General features: G+C 45.9%; 1 protein-coding gene across 2 annotated transcripts; it reads right to left on the minus strand.

Annotated features, from left to right (window-relative positions):
• Positions 1-3,344: 3,344 nt before the first annotated feature.
• On the minus strand, positions 3,345-12,782 carry ctc1 (CTS telomere maintenance complex component 1). Of its 2 annotated transcripts, none has more exons than XM_072696653.1 (23): positions 12,635-12,782; positions 12,194-12,351; positions 11,205-11,442; positions 10,875-11,089; positions 10,555-10,687; positions 10,041-10,415; positions 9,756-9,884; positions 9,411-9,634; positions 8,934-9,087; positions 8,181-8,529; positions 7,957-8,071; positions 7,356-7,665; positions 7,060-7,149; positions 6,804-6,932; positions 6,599-6,639; positions 6,423-6,523; positions 5,905-6,070; positions 5,662-5,721; positions 5,273-5,435; positions 5,100-5,164; positions 4,796-4,952; positions 4,388-4,502; positions 3,345-3,699 (listed from the first exon to the last, which is right to left on the minus strand). In XM_072696653.1, exons 1-23 carry the CDS (start codon positions 12,674-12,676, stop codon positions 3,587-3,589), a joined length of 3,642 nt encoding a protein of 1,213 aa, XP_072552754.1. In that variant the 5' UTR covers positions 12,677-12,782; the 3' UTR covers positions 3,345-3,586. The 2 variants fall into 2 exon arrangements, with proteins under 2 accessions (XP_072552754.1, XP_072552753.1); XM_072696652.1 differs by having other exon boundaries at positions 7,266-7,665.
• Between the last annotated feature and the right edge of the window lie 2,218 nt (positions 12,783-15,000).

Consider the following 15,000-nt stretch of genomic DNA (forward strand, 5'->3'; position numbering starts at 1 on the left):
CTTAGCACGGTGACCTGCACTTACTGCGTCATTCTCCCAGTACTACTATAGACCATAGCAGCACCCACCACACACTGAATCATTCACACAAATTCAGTGAGGACTGAATAGGTCAGAGTAGTTACAGAATCATTCAAAGTGGACATAAAATAATTCATAGTATACACTATGTAATTTACAGTATATACTAAGTAATTTATGAATATTATTAGTGGGGACCGAACAGTTCAAAGTGGATATGAAATATTCTGAATAGTTCTGTGTATTTAGTGAATAATTCATAGTGTATACTGAATAATATGTTTTAAATACTAAATTCTTTATTATGGGATTTATTAATGATGATGAGGTTCCAGTGTTTTCCTGCTCGGCTCTTTTACCACAGGAATTCCCAGATTGCGCACAGCTGGATCAATAGAACTCTGGATGTGATGCAATAACACAAATACAGTTGTGTCTTGTTTTTCACCAATCAGAGAGTAACACTATACACACACACACACACACAGCTCTCTCTCCCCATGTCTATCTCTCCCTGTCAGGAGACACAAGAAAGTGGTTCAGAGGGAGAGATAAAACACCACCACACCCTTCAGCTCGAGTGGAGCATCAGGCAATGACAATGTTACTCACACACACACACACACACACACACACACACACACACACTTAAAGGAAACAGCAGCACTACCAAACAACTCAAGCTAAATCCCACCCAACACAGATCCTCACTCCGGGTCTCGAGTCTCTGGAGTCTGAATGCGAGTCGAGGCTCAAGTCTCTGGCGAGTCCGAGTCCAGCCTCAGAGTCCAGTCTCAATTACCTGGGTTAGGAATCAGAGTCTTTAGTCTCTGAGGTGTGAGTCTAAACTAAGTCTCAAATGTTGAGTATCTGTGTGTGTGTGTGTGTGTGTGTGTGTGTGTTAAAGGGAGAGATGGTCCAGGAGCTGGTCTGATCACTGTGGAGTGACTGTTTGAATTTTAAATCCAGAAGAACCAGGATCTCTGATTGGTGGACAGGCTTACCAAGGTCAGGCTAAGCGTCGTCTTTGTTTGGTCAGGTTAACTTTATTAACAACACAGCAAACACAGGAAATGCCCCCCCCCACACACACACACACATTACATGGTCACCTGACTAAATCACAGTTCAGCTAAATCAGAAATCCTGACAGACTGACAAAGCAGTGGACAGACAGATGTAGAGCCCCTCAGGCAGCCGGTCTGCAGCTCCCGCGCTCCAGTGAGCTGTAATTCTACTGTAATCACTATAAACGGGTTATTTGTGTTTATTTAAGTCACTGTTTGAACAAACTAACTCCTACTGAGCAGCTTAGCAGTTCAGATCTCAGGCGTCCGTACAGGGCCGTGTTGGGACAGCTGGGGTGTATGGGGTAAGGAGGGCAGTAGAGTAAAACCTCCGCCTCAGACTGACCCGGTCAGGGACGAGGCTACTGGAGAAATTCGCCCGTCCTTCAGACTGGAAACGGGTCAGTTTGCAGCAAGGTCGTCCCAGCTCAACTCATCTTCTCAGTGTTCTACTAAATAAAGAAACCACATGAGGGTTCTGCAGAGAGATGCCATAAAAGACCCTGTTTAGGTTTCCTAAAGGAACGTTTTGCTGGTAGAACTGTAGACTCAGGACACTGTATTGTGAAGAGAGGATGAATCAGCACTGACTGGTGGTCAGAGGTGATGAGAGTGTGTGTATTAGACTTAGGATCACTGATGAACTGGTCAGTGATGGCCCTGCTGGGAGAGAGAGGTCAGGAATATGATCAAAGGGGGGGGGGGTTGGAGCAAGGGTTTCCGTGTAGAGCGAGGGTCTCTTTGAAGAGCAGGTAATTTTGTGTGTGGGTTATCTTAAAAGAAAGAGTGGTAGTGTTGTAATGTGCACACAGTCATGCTTACAACACACACACACACACGCACGATAGCCAAGGACACAGATCACACAGTTAGTCATCTCAGCAAACACACACACACACACACACACACACACACACAACTACCAGTGCCCCTGAGAACCATCCAGGTGTTTAGAGAAGGTCTGCTGGTTTATAGGAGGTAAAGCTCCGCCTCTGTGGGTGGAGCTGATGTTCTGCAGGAGACTGGAGCTGGGGTTTAGTCTCTGCAGTAGTTCAGTACTAGTCTTAGTACACTATTCAGTTCTGCTGGAAACTAAAGGGTTAAATCTGTGAAACTAATCAGAAAACTGTCCAATCAGGATGCTTCTCTCAGTGCTCTCTGAGCAGATTCAGCTAAAGCAGCTCTCCCATTGGTCAGGACGTCACTGGTAGAACTGAAGACCTTCAGATTAACCAGCAACACAGTCAGGAACCAACCAATCACATGCTGATTTCCAGTGGAGAAAAAATGTCCAGAAGGAAGTTCTAGATCGACCACTGTTTGTATTTATGTATCTAGAACTTCCACTGCCAATGAGCCTCTGATAGCCTCTAATAATGTCAGACCTTCTTAAGGTCTAAACTCACTGCAGGATTCAAGGATTGATCAGATGAAGTAGGAACTAGGTATGTTCTAGATAGGCCAGTGATAAAGACATGGGCGAACAGGAGAAGAAAAATCAGAATAGTGACAAAAAAATAAATGAATAAAGTGATGATCACACTGCACTGCCATCCAATCAGATTTCGTTGTTGTTGTGCAGTTTATGCAGCTGCTCTACCCTGGTTGTTGTTGTTGTTGTTTACAGGCTCTGTTTATTTGGTAAAATCTGTCTTTAAGATCCATGCAGGAGGTGAAAGCAGGTGTTACTGTAATTAATGTAATTTACTGTGTTAATGTAATTTATCACTATAATAAAAAAGGTATCATCATATTCGCTCCTCTAAATCATACAAATAAATATCAACAGCATAATCAGTAAACCCGGAACCGATCACTTTCACTCTGGCCTCAATCGCGATCAATACTGGCCTCCGACCAGCCAACCACGGGGAAACTTCGGCCTACCACCCAAAAGAACTAACTTCAGACCACCCACACTTAAAAACTGTCATATCAGATCCCACACACACTCACAAAACCAATCACACACACACACACACACACAGCATGCATACAGTCAGAGAATCTGAAGTTACAGAGTATTAAAACAACTGATACTCACTGTTCTGTAGCAGCGCTCTGAGTGTGTGTGTGAGTCCCCTAACTGACAGGCCTCTATCTGTGCCCTCATAACCCCACCCATTAACTACTCATCTGCACAAAAGCCCCACCCCCTCACTCAGCAGCAGCCTGTGATAGGTCAGGGGGAGGGGCCCTGGCTGAAGAAATTTCACCACTGCTTAGATCATCTGGAATTTTCTTTAGTTTTATTTGCTTTAATTAGTTATAAATTCCTTTTCCATTAAAATGCAAAATAAAAACAAAAGATACAAATAAACAAAAATAAATAAATAAATTACATGAATATTAAGAGGGCTACAGAGTGATCATTACTCAGTCAGTCAGGATCTGTGATGATACACTCCTGCAGTCAGTGAAGAAATATTGCATCAGACATGATTACTGTCCTCCTCCACGACTGGTGTGTATCGAGTGGAGTTGTGTGTGTATTTTCTTCATTGTGAGAGGTGTGACGGGTGTAGGTGTGTGCAGTGCAGCTGAAGAGTTTGGGGAAACTTGGTGAGGAATTCTCGCTCTCCTCTGCTCACTCTCCTCAACTGGCCTTTTTCTGAAACAAACACACGTATGTCCCATATATAAAGGTCTATATAACAATAATAATAATAACAATAGTAATAATAATAAACTGTCATAATATCAGAACATTATGGTCTGGAATGTTCTCTGCTCGGGACGTCCCAGATGCTGCTGGTTTAAATAAGCGAGCACCAGTCAGCTGGAGCAGAGCGCAGAACCACCGTCATGGACAAAGGACACGATTTGGCTGCTGTCTAAAAGAGAATGATAATTGGGCACCGGCATTATAGTGGAGCCCTGTGGGTCGCTGAAGCCGGAGGGGAATGATGACTCCAGCGAGCGGTACAGAGCAACCGGCGTGCCACTGTGGAGCAGCTGACCATCCATCACCCAATACAGTCCATACAACGACGTCCTGCTAGTGTCATCCGAGCCAAGGGTGGTTATTCCCACTATTAGCTAGGTGGCCATAATGTTCTGACATGATTGTGTATATCCAATATTTATTATGTGTGTATCTACATGTAATAATAATAATAATAAAAAAAACTAATAATATATTCCATATGTATTACGTACAGATGACTAAGTATTTAAATGTGGGTGGAATTTTTTTTAGTCTAATCCTAATAAATAAAATGGGATAGTGTGTGTGTGTGTGTGTGTGTGTGTGTGTGTGTGTGTGTGTGTGTGTGTGTGCGCGCACACACATGCATTACCTGGTCTGTGTGAACGTATTCTGCAGGTGAGTGTAAGCTGGCGACAGACTGCGCTGCTGGAACACAGACAGCAGAGATACTGCACCAGAGGATCATCTGGGTCCACATCACACACCTGAGCAAACACACACACACACACACACGCGTATGCACAGGTGCAAAAGTTAAGGTTAATGTTGAAACACTCCAACCAAAGTCACTCAAACAGCAGAACCTGAACTGGAACCAGAAAATATCAAAACAAATCTAGAACTAAATTCCAAAAGATGAGATCTAGAACATCTAAAAAGGGTTCTCAGGGTTTCAGATCATGGAATCAGGGAAAGGGCCAAGTGCAGATGTCAGGGTGGCCTGAAATGTGGTATGATGAGTCTGTGAACTTGCAGCTGTGTGTGTGTGAGGGTTTACCATGTTTCTCCCACGAGCGTACACTCTGAGGTGACCTTTGACCCTGACATGTCGCTGTAGCCCCTCCCACTCGGTCACAGCAAGCGACAACAGCTCAGCTACCGTCTCCGTGGAGAACCACACCTGAGCCTCCCCGGTACCGTCCTCCATAGCCACTCTATATACACACACACACACACACACACACACACACACACACACACACACACACATTTAATTTGAATTCAGAGAAACACTATTAGTGATTCAAAATCTTTAGGACAAAACCACACACACACACACACACAAACACACACAAACACACTTTGCCTCTGCCTGGAAAACAGCAATGGTGGAGTCACATGGAGGGCAGTTTCTCGTACACACAGCCTGAGAGGAGAACAGACAAACAACAGCATTGAAAACAAACTATAATCTAAACAAATAACGAATGATCAATAACCGAAATAAATAAATTAATAAATAGTGTGCATTTACCTGTTTAAAAACACTCCCGCAAAAAGAACACACCCACTTCAGCTGCAGGGACAGGACACACACCACATGACTTCTGACCCGACCCATTACGCTCTGCCCTGCCCTGCTTGTAGCCCACTGCCCCAAGTGCATCATAGGAGGGGGAGAGTGGGGCTTCAGTGACCTTCAGAGAAAAAGGCCCAAATAATAAAGACCTGATAATCAAAGAACATCTGAAGACTGCAGGGGCATACCTTACCTAACCAGATCTAACCACAACAAGCCACCAGTGTAATAAACAAAACAGTCAGTTATAATTAAAGATCAATATAATAATCAATCAATAATCAGAATTATGAGAATTATTAAGTTTTATAGGACAAGAAAAGCAGGGTCATGAATTCACTCACCCCAGACCAGCGACCGTCACACAGCTTACAGGTAGAGACCAGCAATACACATTCTTCACCCTGACACACACACACACACACACACACACACACGTTTTACCATTACAGTTTTACCATTCACTGTACACACTAATCATACAGGTCAGAAGAACAGCAGCAGAATTTTATCCATTTCACTCAGAAACTCAGGGTCCTCAGTCCACAGCGAGAACGTAAGGAACGCTGAGAACCGGATTAACTCACACAGAAACTTTGCGCTGAAAGTCGTGCAGGAGCACCGTTGCCCCGGCGATGAGTCCCGGTATGTAGGGCATGTGGGAAAGATCCAAATAAACCTGAAGACTCTGATCTGGCGCTTCAGGATCCTGCAGCGTCAGCCGCACCCGCAGACCCCGCTCCATACACCCCTCTGAAACACACACACACACACACACACACACACACACACACACACACACATTCGATTTACACACCTGCTACCCAACCTGAGGCCCACAGGGCCTGATACTATTGTGTTTTGGGTCATGTTTCAGGCTGGGTTTTGGGCCAGGTAAGTTTAAAGCCCAGTTTGGGCTGGGTTTTATGCTGGGTTTGGGCCAGGTTTCAGACTACGTTAAGGTCAGGTTTAGAGCTGGGTTTCCAGCTGGGTTCAGGCCAGGTTTAGGACTGGGTTTATGACCAGGTTAAGGTTAGGTTAAGAGGTGGTTTTTGGGTCACATTTGGTCTAATATGTATAAACCAGTAAGAATTTCAGGTCATACCTTCGGTACTGATCAGTGATTGGACAGTGGGTGTTTTCCCTCTATCCTCCTGCAGCATGATTCGCTCAGATATCACTCCATACAAAGAGACAACCTCAGAACTGAGACATAAACCAGCAGTAAGGACCACCTCACCGCACACTGATCTGTAGAGTGTGTGTGTGTGTGTGTGTTACCTGCAGTGGAGGACATCAGTAACACTCATCATGCTCTGAAACTAAAGAACAAAGAGAGAAGAACTCAACATCTACTCAACCTGAACACACTCACACACACTGTGTACAGTAGTGTATTCATATGTGTGCGTGTGTGAAATATATATATATACACACACACACACATATATACATTTATATGCACACACACACACACCTATCTCACCTGTTCTAACAGCAGGGAGTGTGTGAGAGTGTGTATTCGCCACTGGGGCTGAATGAGGAGGGAGGGGCTACTGAGGAGGGTGACCCCACCCCTTACAGGAACACTGCTTCCACAAAGAACACTCACATCCTGAGAGAGAGAGAGAGAGAGAGAGAGAGAGAGACAGACAGAGAGACAGACAGACACACACTCACAACTATGGTAACTTTAGTGGCATGTAGTGTGTGTGTGTGTGTGTGTGTGTGTGTGTGTATACCTGTGTGTGTAGTGCTGTGAGTCTGTACACTGATCCTGGCTGTAGTAGAGGAAACCAACGAATAGAGGAATCTACAAATTGGAGCTCCATCTAACACACACACACACACACACACACACACACACACACACACACACATGTCACAGCAGCAACAAGCATTAATAAACATATTAATAATAAATAAACACAGATAAATAATCACACACTGATTGCTCTCCTCCTGCGGTTTCGCTCTTCTCTGCCGGCTCGTTTTTGGGGTCTCTGCCCCACCTCTGCACGTCTCCCAGACACATCACCTTAGCATTGAAGCTCAGGCTGAGCCCTTGCGTCTGATTGGTCGTTTGGAGGTTCCGGAAGGCCACGCCCTGTTTGGTTTCCACACGGAACAGCAGCGACACACAGGGGACAAAGGGAGGTCCCTCTCTTTTCCTCTTCGCCCTCCCAGCGCGGGACGTCCCGTCACTGCACTCGGCCCTCTGTACGCCCTCATCCTGTCCCTGCATCACTCCGTCTTCTCCCTCACTCCTTTGCTCAGAAAGGACAATGCTCATGGATGCAGAGGGGCTAAGGATGTGCAGGTCATTCATACACACCTGAATATAAACCCTACAACACACACACACACACATTTATAGAAACCATTTGGGTGACTGAATACACACATCCGCGCCCAGGACCGATTTTGGGCTCATTTGTGACTCACAGTGAGAATTGGCCAGGCTACATTTCAGCCTCCAAACATGGTGGAGCTAGTTTCACACATTGCTACTGTAACCAAGACCCCCACAGTGAACTGTGAGACCCCCCCCCATATTTATAGTCATATACAGTAGAGGTAGGATTTAGCCAGGCAGGGTAAAGTACAGCCGCGTGTGTGCGGTTTGCGTGTGAGTGTACCTGCAGTGTCTGTGTGTAATGTATTTTTGTTGATCCAGATGTTTCCAAGAAGGGAAATCTGTTGTCAGGAATCTCTCCATCACTAATGTACACCGCTTGATACACACCAGACAACCTGTAACACACACACACACACACGTTTTGGGGGGCTTCTGGACAAAAGATCACTAAAGCGTGTGTACACACCGTCTACACTACTGACACTACTGACTATTTGTGTTTACCTAGCCAGGCGGTATTGATGGCTGCGAGCTGATCTCCTGACTGGCTGTTCTCCACACACACACACTCCACAGCCGCGGTCTGGTCCATCAGCCTCACACTCGCTCTACTGGAGCTGACCTCCAGAACGCCCACCAGCATCGGCGGGCAGAGTGTGTGCGTGGAGCAGGAGTGCAGCGGCACGGCGTGTGTGGACCAGCAGAGGAGCGGGTTGAGCTGAACGTGGGTCAGGTAGGGGGCTGACGGCGGGACGAGCGAGGAAAGAGAGAGAGATTTCCAGCTCTCCTTCTCCATCCAATCACAGAGCTCCCTCAAAGAACACATGGATACACACGGGCGGCTCACACAGTACTGGAACACACACACAAACACACACAGCTCAATTACACGCTTCTGTGGATTAAAATGGGCTTTAAGTGGCCAAAACTAAATGGTGTGATGTCACAAACACATTTCCATATTTACACCTATTCAGTCTACAGCAGTTTAGCCCCGCCCGTTTACTTGTAAGTGAAAGGGGAGTTACAGCGTGGATGGCAGCCAATCAGAGCAGAGCTCATTTACATATGCCAGTCTTAAAGGTACAGTAAGGTAACAGAGGGTGGAATTCTGGGAGATGAAGAGATGTTGGTGAACAATCAAGTACAAATTAATTAGGACTTTTTATGATAAACCCCCAAAAATGAAGGCTGTGTAATCCTGGGGGCGGGATCTGATATACTGAGAGCGTGTGTGTGTGTGTGTGTGTGTGAGACCTCGGTCAGTGGGCAGGTGTGGGGTTCCTGCAGCATTTCTCTGTAAATGTCTCTCTTCTGCTTCCCTCTGTTCTCCTCCTCCCCTAAAGCAAACTGCAGCAGCCGTCCAGCCACCACACACACACGCGCCTCACACACCCACCGTGGACACAGCCTGGACACAGAGAGAGCGTCTTCTTTACTGAGACAGTGGTTCTATCTAGAACAATGACAACTTCAAGAACCAACAGGGTGCTTAAATAGTTCTTTGGATGGTTGAAGGAGTATTCAGACCGGTGGAAAACCTTCTGAAGGTGGCTCTATAAGAATCACCTTTTACTAAAGCTGCCCCAGACAACTGAAAGTGCTATTGACTCACAGGGTGGGACCATAGAGTTGCTTCACGCTACACACACACACACACACACACACACACACACTCACACACACTCACACACACTCACACTCACACACACTCACACACACTCACACCCCTACCTCTTGGTCAGCAGTGCGTGGCAGTAGCAGAGCCACAGGTACTCAGACACTCCCAGGTTCCTCTCTAACAAGTAACACAGCAGTGCACTGTCTGACCGCAGGGGGCCAACCTTTGAGCTCAGAGGACTGAAGGCTGTCACACACACACTGGAGCGCAGACAGACACACAGCACGGCGTCGTGGCCGAATGGGGATGGGCGGAACAGGAAGTGGACATTCTGCAGCTGAGAGAGAAAGAGTGAGAGAGAGAGAGATAGTGTGTGTGTGTGTGTGTGTGTATTACACTAAAGAAACAGAGACTGAAGTAAAGACTGAGAGGCAGAGCCCCCCACCTTACTGACTCACCTCGATTTCAGCCCCCGGCCTCAAACCACCGCACCACTTTCTCTGTGGCTGATAGGCTAAACACAGCCCTACCTTTCCATCAATTTCATACAGACCCGCCTCTGCGTTCAAGACACTGGTGAGTCGGCCCTGTCAATCACAAATCATTTATAGATCTTATTAATGCTCTAAAGGGCCCCTATCCTAAAAACAGCAGAGAGATGTAGGATATTAACTTACACTGTAATAACATGCAATAACAGGTAATAAGTGATTACCAGAAGCTGGGCAGGTTTGTGAACTCACCCGGTAGCTGATGATTTTGGAGAGTTTTCTCCGTGCTAGAGGGCCAGCGTCCACCTGGGCCAGGTCACCTGACTCCTGCTGCAGGTGTGTGTCCAGAGTGTGTGTGCCTGTCAGCGACTGGGTGTGCGAGTGAGTTTCTACGGGTGTGTGTGTGTCAGACTGCGTCTCTGTCTCAGACTGTGAGAGTATGTCGGACTGCGAGTGTGTGTTGTCACACTCTTCGCGGGTGTGTGGATTTGGGTGCAGGTAAGATCGTGACGTGATGGACAGCACTCTGTGGCCCGGCCACCCACGGACAGAACACACACGCAGAGCTGAAACACACATGCTCTGCCCGACACACACACACTGCCTCCAGTACACACACTCTGGGTCCTACGATGATGACAGCGAGACAATCAATTAGTAATCAACCATGTAATTAATCCATCATTTAATCACAGAATTAATCAATAAATCGATTACTCACTCACTCAAATAATCAATCAGTAAAGAGATAAAAACACAGACGTACAGTGACCAGGATGGGCACAGAGGCTTCGCCTTCAGCAAGAGTAAAGCAGAAGAAGCTTTTCTCAGCGATGACCAGCAGGGGGCAGACCGCACTCACCTCACCACACACATGTACACACACTCCTCCACTGCCCCTACAGAGAGAGAGAGAGAGAGAGAGAGAGAGAGAGAGAGAGGGAGAGAGCCAGAGAGAGAGAGAGAGAGAGAGAGAGAGAGAGAGAGAGAGAGTGAGAGTGAGAGTGAGAGAGAGATGCCCAATCAGTTGGAGGTAAATCCTGGGGTGGATTTGTACTGTAATTGCTGCTCTACTGTAACAATCACCTCTGCCTCAGCAGCCTGGCCACCTTTCTGACCCCGATGACCTCACTCAGCATCTCCCCAGGGTCGAGCGCTGCAGGTTCAGGGGTCAGACAGACAGGAGACTCAATCAGCTCTAAGTAACCTCCCACTTCTTGTCCAGGTGCATCCTGGGGGATGTAGTTCCATGTGGAGAGGAGCATCAACTTGCCGAGCCAGAGAGGGGAGGAGTTCAGCACCTGAGAGGAGTGGAGAGCTCCTTTATTTAAAATACAGTGTGTCACCTGATGGTTTGATCAGTGTTATTGATTATTGATTAGATTCATCAGAGGAACATTAAAGGAAGAGCTGTACCTCGCAGTGGACGCTACCGGTTGTGTCCCTTAGCCTCCAATACCCGTCACACTGACCGGACACACGTCCATCACATAGAAAGCCTATCAGAAGGAGGTGGGTGCGTGGGAGTGGTTTGTGATTGGGCAGGGCTTGCTCTGCCTCTTTAGACCGTTCTCTGTACTGACTGGTGCTCCAGGTGAGGCTGCTGCAGCAGGGGGAGCGCTGTCTGCTGAGCAGCTCTGAAACAGACACAAATCTGACACACACACACACACACACACACACACTTTAGCGATAAAATGCCAGTATATTTAACTGCACAGTATATTTTAAGTCACCCATTCAAATGGTCTTAAAGCCTCTCATTAGTGGTCATGGTAACTACAAAGTAATTGCACAGGAGCACATCACTCGTGTTTTATTAGTTTAAGGAGGGTCCCTCCTATTATTAAAGAGCCAAAATATAATATATTAATTTCTACACGCCCACTTTATCCCCTACACTACTTCTATTACTGCACCTTTAACACTGATGTATGTAAATATGCTCTGTTCTGATTGGCTGTGCTAAACTGTACCTCATTTAAAAATGACTCAGTTGCTCAGTTGTCTAATGTGCTACCACTATGGTCCGGGGGTAATGAGTTTAAATCCTGAGTCATGCCACTGTGCCATTAGCAGCCAGGGTCTGAGATATACGGGTGGGTAGATGGCGCTCTCTCCTCTCATCACTCTTCAGCAAGGCTGGCCAACACAGGCGTGAGGGTGTGGAAACTCAATATAACAAATAATTAATTTTAAATAAACATAGTATTCCACTAAACACATCATGTGCATCTCACTCCAAAATGATAGTAAAACCTGTATTTTACCACCGATAAAAGGTCTCTGGATCTGGATAACTCCTTAACCAGACAAAGATCCCAGTGGTTCTTTGAGGTGTCAGGGTTCCATACAGAACCACTGCATAACACTACAGAACACTCCTGCGATCAGTCAGAGCTTACTTGTAGCTGACTGGTAAAGACTGTGAGCCTGCTGTTCTCCTCACGTTCCAAAGCACGGCCTCGGCCAGCTGCTCCACAGACCCCCCGAGAGAGGCTCCTACAGCGGGGTGGATCCAGTCCCTCACTGCGGTGTACAGATCTCCCAGCCAGGCCTGCTCCTGCAACACACACACACACACACACGTTATTTTAATTGCAATCATGTAATACATTAAACTATCGACCATAACATTTATATAACCATATATACACACATATACAATACCAGGTCGGACTCACTTACAGCTTACACAGGGGTTAGGGTTGTTGCAAACCATCATAAACATACTTTCATATGTAAATGATGTAAATGATAATACATGGTTTTAATGATCAGAGTGTCCATAAATAATAGCCTGTCACTGTTATTTGCAGAGTATTGAAGTAAATTGGGCATCATACCACACGAGTGCAGTCCTTAAAGGGGCCTAGAAACGTGTCCATTCCTCCACAGTAAAATACGCAGAGCTGTTACACTGAAACGTTCAGAATTTATACTTTGAAAAGGCCTCTTGTTGGAATTGTCCGTTCCACCTTAAATGGTGCAGCAGTTACACTCTGGCGCCTGAGGCGCCACAGAGGCGCCAGAGTGTAACTGCTGCACCATTTAAGGTGGAACGGACAATTCGAATACGAAACAGGCGAATAACAAAGAAACGCCCAGCAAAGTCGGTACACCGTAGTTCTGCACTCGAAGAAACGATCACTACACGTAAACAAAGGAAATCCTAAAAACTAATCGATTAATTAACTAAAATAAACCGCGCTAAAACCTTCAAATCACCCACAACAACGTCTCCCTCTCCCACAAGTGCGTCTACGTTAGCTAGCTAACTGCTGCCCCTGTAGGACCGGAGGAGATCTGCAGCGCTGTTTGGAGTACAGCTCACCTTTTTATTATTAATACATAAAAAATAATAACAATACATAAAAAAAATGAAATAACATAATTTAAATAGAATATTATCTAACATATGTTAATTATTATTATTATTCTTTATTCTTTTTTTTCAGTTAGTTATAACTACAACAGAACATGCCAGGCTAACGTTGCTAACAAACCCTGTGATTTCTTTGTAAACACAGCCCCAAAAACATCAGCCTCTCAACCCACCTCTTAAAAATCACCCAGATGTTCATTTGTTATAAATAGATGTGCTTTACCTCAGCACAGTGTGTGGTAGCTAGCTAACCTAGCTACCTACTACAAAACATGCCGTTTAGGGGAGGATAATGTGGTCCAGGTTTATCTTAAATGTTTAAATAAGGTCTGATCATGCTGTTCATTACTGAATAGTTTACTTTTAAACAGCTTCATTGCATTTGTAGGCCAGTAAATACAGATTTGGGGGGTGTTATCAGACATGAGAGATTGGTGACAGTCTAAGTCCAGTGTTTGTTAGCAATGTTAGCCTAGCATCTCCTGTTGTAAACTGAAGAAGCTCAGGTCAGATTCCAAACATGTCTGGTCTGATCCACTGAACCTGGGGTCACAGATCAATTATGATAATTACATTTTTCACTGAACTGTTCCTTAAAACCAGAAGTGTTTGGCAAGATGTTTAATTAAGATGTTTAATTAGCTGCAGGCAGCTGTAGGGTTTCAACACTCACATATTTGCATGCAAGTGTGTGTGTGTGTGTGTGTGTGTGTGTGTGTGATACACCCGCGACCACACGCCGACCACAGCGAGACATGCTGTAATCAATTTGATTTAATTACCTTCAATTCAGATCTGACTGTATTTGTGCTGTAATTATGGGCAGCCGGTAACCAATCACGTGCCTTCTTTACCAAACAGCCTCCAATGACTAATGTCTCCAGTATTAGTCACAATACCTTTATCAAGCGTTTCCAATAAAGTGGCCAGTGAGTGGACGCACAAGGTAGGGGTTTCCAATAAAGTGGTCAGTAAGTGGAAGCACAAGGTAGGTGTTTCCAATAAAGTGGCCAGTGAGTGGACGCACAAGGTAGGGGTTTCCAATAAAGTGGCCAGTGAGTGGAAGCACAAGGTAGGGGTTTCCAATAAAGTGGCCAGTGAGTGGACGCACAAGGTAGGGGTTTCCAATAAAGTGGCCAGGGAGTGGACGCACAAGGTAGGGGTTTCCAATAAAGTGGCCAGTGAGTGGACGCACAAGGTAGGGGTTTCCAATAAAGTGGCCAGTGAGTGGACGCACAAGGTAGGTGTTTCCAATAAAGTGGCCAGTGAGTGGGAGCACAAGGTAGGGGTTTCCAATAAAGTGGCCAGTGAGTGGACGCACAAGGTAGGGGTTTCCAATAAAGTGGCCAGGGAGTGGATGCACAAGGTAGGTGTTTTCAATAAAGTGGCCAGAGAGTGGAAGCACAAGGTAGGTGTTTCTAATAAAGTGACCAGGGAGTGGAAGCACAAGGTAGGTGTTTCCAATAAAGTGGCCAGTGACTGGACGCACAAGGTAGGGGTTTCCAATAAAGTGGCCAGTGAGTGGACGCACAAGGTAGGGGTTTCCAATAAAGTGGCCAGTGAGTGGACGCACAAGGTAGGGGTTTCCAATAAAGTGGCCAGTTAGTGGAAGCACAAGGTAGGTGTTTCCAATAAAGTGGCCAGTGAGTGGACGCACAAGGTAGGGGTTTCCAATAAAGTGGCCAGTTAGTGGAAGCACAAGGTAGGTGTTTCCAATAAAGTGGCCAGTGAGTGGAAGCACAAGGTAGGTGTTTCTAATAAAGTGACCAGTAAGTGGAAGCACAAGGTAGGTGTTTCCAATAAAGTGGCCAGTGAGTGGAAGCACAA

The sequence above is a fragment of the Salminus brasiliensis genome, chromosome 14, assembly GCF_030463535.1.
Source record: "Salminus brasiliensis chromosome 14, fSalBra1.hap2, whole genome shotgun sequence".
In the NCBI taxonomy this organism is placed as follows: Eukaryota; Metazoa; Chordata; class Actinopteri; order Characiformes; family Bryconidae; genus Salminus; species Salminus brasiliensis.